This window comes from Phascolarctos cinereus, unplaced genomic scaffold, assembly GCF_003287225.1.
Source record: "Phascolarctos cinereus isolate Bilbo 61053 unplaced genomic scaffold, phaCin_HiC Scaffold_726;HRSCAF=1367, whole genome shotgun sequence".
Classification (NCBI taxonomy): domain Eukaryota; kingdom Metazoa; phylum Chordata; class Mammalia; order Diprotodontia; family Phascolarctidae; genus Phascolarctos; species Phascolarctos cinereus.
Genome location: NW_027556098.1, coordinates 406,733,426 through 406,740,646, shown reverse-complemented (window position 1 = coordinate 406,740,646; position 7,221 = coordinate 406,733,426). Strand labels below are relative to the sequence as shown.

Here is a 7,221-nt window from a genome sequence, read left to right as displayed (position 1 = left end):
TGGGTTGGGGGGCTGGGGGTTCTAGGCATCTGGGTCCCCCACCTTCCCAGAAGCCAGACTTTGTCCACAGGTTTATATCCCTTCAGCCCCAGTTTTTGTGAACCAAGTCCAAGGGAAAATTAGCTGAAATGTTCCCAATTCAGGAACCTTCCCTTATCCACCACCTTCAGCTACCGAGGCAGCCCATGGAGTGGGGAGTGGAGATGCCGTAATGTTGAGGTTTTGACATTCCCTTGCATCTAGGATAGGAGGCTGGACGTGGAGGTGGGATGCCCAGGGCTTTGAGGGGGGTGTCACCCCTGAAGGTCGAAGGGGCTGAGAACATTACTGCTTATATCGCCCAGGAATGGCGGGGTCCCCGAAAGATCTAGGAGGAGCGTGTGGCAGGGCAAGCACTCTCACCCGCGCTATTGTCCCGGCCAGGGAGGCGGGGCCGGGGCGGGGCTGGCGGCGCCGGCGCAGCCCGGGGCTGGGGAGGGAAGCAGCAGGAGGAGGCGGCGGTGGTGCTGGGAGCTCCTGTCACCGGCGGGCCCAGGGCGGGGAAACCCGGGGGAGGGGGCTGGCGGAGCGAAAGGAGGGCGACCAACCAAGGACTGAGGAAAGGGTAGGGCGAGCTCGGCTTAGCCAGGAGAAAGGCCGGCCGAGCCGAGGAAGGAGATCGCGGGCCCAGGGCTCGCTGCAGGGCCGGGCAGGGGAGACAGAGAAGGGGGCTTGGGCCCCAGCCCCGGCCCGGACATGGGGTCAGAGAACCCCGCGGCCCGTGGGCTCAGCCGCCGCCTCGGTTCGCTGCTGCCGCCGCCGCTGCTGCTGCTGCTGCTGCTGCTGCTTCCAGCACCCGGGAGCTCATCCAGGGGGACGCCTAGCCCTGGGGAGGTGAGACTCACGCCCCCGGCTACGGGTGAGGTGGGGGACCCAGATGCCTAATAATCCCCAGCCCTCCACATCCCACCCCACCCCGACTCTTGCTCTGCAGTCCCCAGAACCTGCGGCTGAAATGGGGGGTGGGGCTCCGAACGGGTTGGGGGCCTGGACGCCTGGTCTGGGAGGGGATGGGTGGGCTGGGACCCTGACACCTGCGGCCCTGAGTCAGCGGGACCCTAGTCTTTGAGGGGAGAGGGTTGGTGAGTGGCTGATGGGTGCAAGGGTTATAGGATCAGGACGTTTAGGCCCTTGAGTGGGGTAGGGTCTGGAGGCCTAGGCTCCTGGGTCCTTGCATCGTGGCCTAGGGGACCCAAACACCAGGGTCACGGAGTGGAGTAAACAAGACCAGAGAAAGACCCACGTCTACGCCGTCCCCCACCCCCGCGGGCCAGAGAGGATGGAGGTGCGGCAGTGGGAAGGAGGGTCGGTCTCCGCGGTAACCAGCCGGTGATGCCAGGCGATTCACCTGGGACCCAGTCTCCATGGCGACTCCCCCATCCCCTCCGGAGCAGTTGCCTTGGCAACACCGTCTGCACCGCAGCGGGGGCTGGGGCCCGGATCCCTGAAGGGGGACTAGAAATGGGGCTCGGATGCCTGGGTCCCCGAGGGGGGCGATATTTGGGGGTCTGGATGCCTGGTATCTCTGATGTGAGGGTCGGGAGGGGGGCGGGGCCGTGGGCTGGAGCCGGCAGCCCAGGCGCTCGGTTCTTCGCTCTCACGGTTCCTGCTCTTTTCAGATCGCGGGGGTCCCTCAGGTGGCTGGGCTCTGCGGGAGGCTGACCCTACACAGAGACCTGCGCACAGGCCGCTGGGAACCTGACCCTCAGCGCTCACGCCGCTGCCTCCGAGACCCGCAGCACGTGCTGTCCTATTGCAGACAGGTGGGCGGGGCCTGAGGGGGCCGGACTGGGCCGGGGGTCTGAAGGGGAGGGGCTTAGAATGGCCAGGGCATCGGTGGGAGGAAACCTTTGGGGGCGGATCCTATGTGGGGCCGTGGAAGCCTAGCTGAAGTCTTAGGATTCAGGAAAAGCCCTTGGGAGGGGATTTGGGTGGGCGTAAGGAGAACCGTGAGCTTCCTTCTCCATGGAGCCCCCATCCCATCCCCCCCCAGGTGTACCCCGACCTCCAGATCGGCCGCGTGGAGGAGGCCTCACGACCCATTCCTATGGAGCGCTGGTGTGGGGGTGCCCGCGGGACCAGATGTCCCCACCACGTGGTGATCCCCTATCACTGCCTTCGTGAGTGAAGGGGCCTTGACCCCAGGTGTCGCTGAGAAAGTGGGAGCAGGGACCGGGATACCTGGGGAGCAGGTTTGGGGCAAAACACCTGAATCCCTGAGGTGGGGGTCTGGGCAGGATAGGGATTATTTGGAGGGGGAGGGAGGAAAGGGGAGAACCTCCTTTATCTCCCCACATCCCCCTGCAGCAGGTGAGTTTGTGAGCGAGGCACTTCTGGTTCCGGAGGGATGCAAGTTCCTGCACCAGGAGAGGATGGATGAGTGTGAGGGCTCAGCCTACAGGCACCGCCAAGCCCAAGAGGTGAGGCCTGGACTCAGGCATCTTGGCCTCTAACTACAGAATTTTCAGAGACTGCGTATTCGTGCTTCTATCCCCCATCTCCCTCCAGATCCCAGGGTCTAGTTTTCCATCTCTTCAACCCCCCCCAGGTGTCTAACTTCCTATTCCCCCTCAGACCAGTTCACTCAATAATCTATCTATTCTCCACCCCCTTCATTGCCAGTCTATCCCACTACCCAGGGGCCTCTATCATTTCCTCCCCAGGCTTGCGGCTCTGAGGGCCTCATTCTTCATGGCTCTGGGATGCTCCTCCCATGTGGAACAGATCGATTTCGAGGTGTAGAATATGTCTGCTGCCCTGCTACAGGCACCTCCATACCTCCCCAGACCCCTTATAGGTGAGGTCCTGAGTCTCCATGAGGGTGAGGGCTAGCCTGCTAGGTGTGTGAAAGTTGGAAGGGATGGTTGGGAAACTGGGGAGCCTGAATGACTGGGACGCTGAGGGTTGAGAGCTGGAAGACCAGCGTCCCTGAAAGTTGGGAACCAGGGGCTGGATACTTAGATGCCTGTGGGCCACACAGCCAGATCTGGGAGTCTTTTCCTCTTTGCAGTGATACTCCCACCCAGCCCCAATCCCCGGGGGGAGATGAGGAAGAGGAAGAGGAGCCATTTCCCCAAACGGTAGATGACTATTTTGTGGAGCCCCCAGGGGAGGATGAGGAAGAAGAGGAGGGTGAGGCCAGAAGACTCCAGCAGCCCAGCACCCAACCCCCTTCCAGGGCCAGCAAAGGTGAGACTCACCCCCAAAGCCTGGGTATCCAGATGCCCAGAGTCTAAGCCAGGCTGGCAAGAAGCCTTGGCTTCTTTACTGAGGCTAGCACAAAGCAGTCCTAAAGGGGAAGGAGAGGAGGTCCCAGCTGCACCACCCACAAAAGCCTCTATGTTCTGGGGTCCAGGCTCCCAGAAGGAGACTATATATTCCTTGGTAGCCCAGGGTAGCCTAGGTGGTGGTTAGAGAGGGCATCATGGTACAGTTGTTCTCAGGCTCTGACAACCCATATCCTGGACCCCACAGGGAGCCCAACCGCCCGGCCTACTGACGGTGTGGATGTGTACTTTGGAATGCCGGGTGAGGGTGGTGAGCACGCAGGCTTCCTAAGAGCAAAAATGGATCTGGAGGAAAGACGCATGAGGCAGATTAATGAGGTGGGGACCAGGATGCCCTATCTGCCCCTGGAACCCACACAGATTCCCTCCAACCAAGAAATACCTGTTTGCCCAGGACAGTCCCCCTGAATAATTTTCACGCCTCCTTAATCATTCCTGGACCTCTCTCAATAACTTTGAGACACCCAGAATATTGCTCCAATAATCCTAGGGTGCTTTCCTTAATGGAGCAGATCAATGAGGTGAGACTATGACTCTTTCCACAGTACTTAGACCCCAGAAATGCCAGTAACCTCAGTATTCCATATAATATGATAGATTAATAAATTGGGGGGGGGTCATGAATCATCTCATAACCCTGTCCCTAGATCTTCTGAAATAACCTTAATGCCCTAGCGATTCCCACTATTACCAGAAACTCCTCCCCCAGTAATGCCCTGGAAACCCTGATAACCCCATAGACCCCCAATAAAGTTTCAAGAAAACTTCAAACTCCCAAATAACACTGAGTTCCCCCCAGCCCATAACACCTTGGAATGCTCTCCAAAAGATAGTCCCCTCCCTATAACTCCTTGAGTCCCTAGGGGAGGAGTTTTGGGGAGAGGACCAGGGGATCTTGGGAGGCAGTCTTGGGGGACTGATGTGACCACCCCTATCCCAGGTCATGAGAGAATGGGCTGAGGCTGACAATCAAGCCAGGAACCTACCTAAGGCTGACAGGCAAGCTCTGAATGAGGTGAGGACCCTCTGACTTTGCCCCACTTGGACTGGGAGGGGAATGAGCTAGGTCCTCACTCAATGTAACCCCAAATGAACCTTGGTAACTATGTTGACTCTTCTTGGCCCAATGAAAGATGTTTTAATGACCATTGGTGTCCATCCCTCCTTGAGTCTATTAAGCCTCTATGAATGAGCCAGTGGCCTCAATAATCCCTTCCTCTCCCTCTAGCATTTTCAGTCAATCCTACAGACATTAGAGGAGCAGGTGTCTGGGGAGCGCCAGCGACTGGTGGAGACCCACGCTGCCCGAGTCATTGCACTCATCAATGACCAGCGTCGAGCAGCCTTGGAGGGCTTCCTCGCCGCTCTTCAGGAGGATGAGCCCCAGGTGAGGGGGCTAGAGGCTGACTCCAGCGTTCCTGAGGGGACGCAGCTGGAGACTACAGACTTCTGCTACATGAGGAAGCAGGGACTGTGGACCTGGGGATTGGTGACCCAGCAGACCTGTCTCCTTAAGGGGTGGAATCTGGGGACCGTGCGCCTGAGTCTTTGTGGGTGCTGGAGGGCTGGACACCTGGGTCTCCCCCGCAGGCAGAACGGGTGCTCCAGGCCCTGAAACGGTACCTGAGGGCTGAGCAGAAGGAACAAAGACATACCATACGCCATTACCAACATGTGTCTGCCGTAGACCCTGAGAAAGCTGAGCAGATGCACTTCCAGGTAGGGAGGGGCGAGGGACCCACTTCCTGGCCCCTAAGCCCTGTGCAGGGGCTGTCTACCACCCCCTCTCCACCTTCTGCTTGTGGTCCTCGTTTTCTGCCCCCAGCTGATCATTGTCATGGAGCTCCCTGGTAGTGGGGACCAGAGCAAGGGACTTCTCCTCTGACGTCCCTCCGTGTTAACCCCCGTTTCTTTCTAAACTCCAGGTTCAGACCCATCTCCAGGTGATCGAGGAACGCATGAATCAAAGCCTGGGACTGCTTGAGCAGAACCCACACCTGGCCCGGGAACTTCAACCCCAAATCCGTGGGTACCCCCTGCTCCTGACCCTCAAACTTTACCTACAGCCCATCCCCCAACACCAAATCCTGACCCACATCACCTCCCCAACCCCTATTCCTGGGGTGACAGTTTCAGGTTCTCTTCCCAATTCTCCCCTGCAGAAGAGCTGCTCCGGGCTGAGCATCTTGGTCCTGGAGAGCTGGAGGCACCTCCCCCAGGGGGCAGCAGTGAGGATGGGGGTGGCCCCCCACCACCTGCTGCAGAAGAAGGTGACCGCCCCTCACTGATGGGGGTGGGAGGGCAGGAGAAGGCCAAGCCTGGGACTTCACCAAGGGACATTTCCTGCCTCTTTCCCTAATCTCTTGCCTTTCTCCCCTGCCCAATCCTTCACTCTCCCCATCACCTCCTGGCAGACCTGGGTGCAACGATGCCTCTTAAAGGTGAGTGACTGGAAGACCATGAAATCTTCTCCGGACAGGCTGTCAGAATCACTGGGGTGGGTGTGGGGGCGGTTCACTAAGGCCTTAAGAATTATTGAGGCCTGAGGGGAGGGGCTCAGAGGGATGGATCTGGGCCCAGCTGGAGTCTAAGTGAGGGTTTCCCGGGTGCAGGGTCCACAGAAGGGGATGGAGCTGAGCGACTCCAGGAGCATAAGGTGAGGGGATGCCAGTGCCTGGACTGGCCATGGGTCCTGGAGGGGGTGTGGTCTGGAGTTCTGGATGCCTGGTTCTCAGAGTGGGTGGAGAAGGAAGGGTCTGGAGGCTGGACCCAGTGTCCAGGAGGGGCCAGGGAACAGAGGCCAGATGCTTGCCACTTTGAAGGGCCAGGGGCTGGACCTGAATTTCTCCCTCCCCCAGGTGAATGTCTCCATCCCTCGAGGTCTCCCATTCCGCTCTCCTGAGATCCAGAGAGATGAGCTGGTGAGTGTGGCTTGGGGCAGAGGTACCGGGTTGTCAGAGGTTGGGGACCGAGTCTGGGATCGTGTCTGCCTACAACATCACTGAATGTTAAGGACTGGCTTTGGCGCAGGTCAGGCTGTGATCCTGCTTTTCCCCACAGGAGCCAGGAATGGGTTCGGGGACAGGCGTGGCCCGTGGGGCTGTGGCAGGGCTCCTGGTGGTGGCCGTGGTTGTAGCGGCTGTCGTTGTCCTGTCTCTGCTGGTGGCCCGGAGGAGGCGGCCCTATGGGGCTATCAGCCACGGGGTCGTGGAGGTGAGCCTACCCCCCTCACCCCCACCCCCCCGCCAGGATTGGGAAGCAGGGGGTTGAGGTATCCTGAGAGATTACTAGGGCGGGAGTCCATGAATCACTGGGGGTCATCAGGTCACTTAGGGACGTCCACAGTTCAGAGATTTCAAGGCTCTCCTGATTCCATCCCTGGCCCCAGGTGGACCCAATGCTGAGCCTGGAGGAGCAGCAGCTCCGAGAGCTGCAGAGACACGGGTACGAGAACCCAACCTATCGGTTCCTGGAGGAGCGACCCTGAGTGACCAGACCCTATCCCCAACCCATGAGTCCCCAAACCCTAACTCTGGGGGAACCCCAAACCCCCAATCTTTGACCCAGAAGGATCCCCAAGCCCCCAATTCCTGCCTTTGAGGGACCCTTAAACCCCAAACCTCTGACCCTTGGGGCCCTGAAACTCCTGCTCTCTGACCTTAGAGGCCCCCTAAGCCCATGGCTACCCCATCTCCTCCCCTAATTTATTTTCTAAGTTAATTGGGTGCAGAAAAGCTGCCCCACTCCACCCCAGGGCTCCCACTCTGTCTCCTATCTTGTGACCCAGTGAAACTAATGATTCAATAAACCTTTCCTGTCCAACAGCCCAGTCTCTCTTGGCCAGGCAGATAAGTGTAGGGGGATGAAAATTATGGATTGGAATTATCAAATGAGA

At 58.9% G+C, this 7,221-nt stretch overlaps 1 protein-coding gene across 2 annotated transcripts; it reads left to right on the top strand.

Moving 5' to 3' along the window:
- Positions 1-494: 494 nt before the first annotated feature.
- Positions 495-7,150, top strand: APLP1 (amyloid beta precursor like protein 1). 2 transcript variants are annotated; one of them, XM_020977211.2, is made up of 17 exons: positions 495-873; positions 1,659-1,802; positions 2,033-2,159; positions 2,350-2,459; positions 2,703-2,836; positions 3,050-3,228; positions 3,514-3,644; positions 4,267-4,341; positions 4,555-4,713; positions 4,917-5,045; positions 5,252-5,351; positions 5,489-5,596; positions 5,741-5,767; positions 5,939-5,982; positions 6,185-6,247; positions 6,387-6,539; positions 6,715-7,150. In XM_020977211.2, exons 1-17 carry the CDS (start codon positions 736-738, stop codon positions 6,811-6,813), a joined length of 1,920 nt encoding a protein of 639 aa, XP_020832870.1. In that variant the 5' UTR covers positions 495-735; the 3' UTR covers positions 6,814-7,150. The 2 variants fall into 2 exon arrangements, with proteins under 2 accessions (XP_020832870.1, XP_020832860.1); XM_020977201.2 differs by having other exon boundaries at positions 496-873; positions 2,347-2,459.
- The last annotated feature ends 71 nt before the right edge of the window (positions 7,151-7,221 follow it).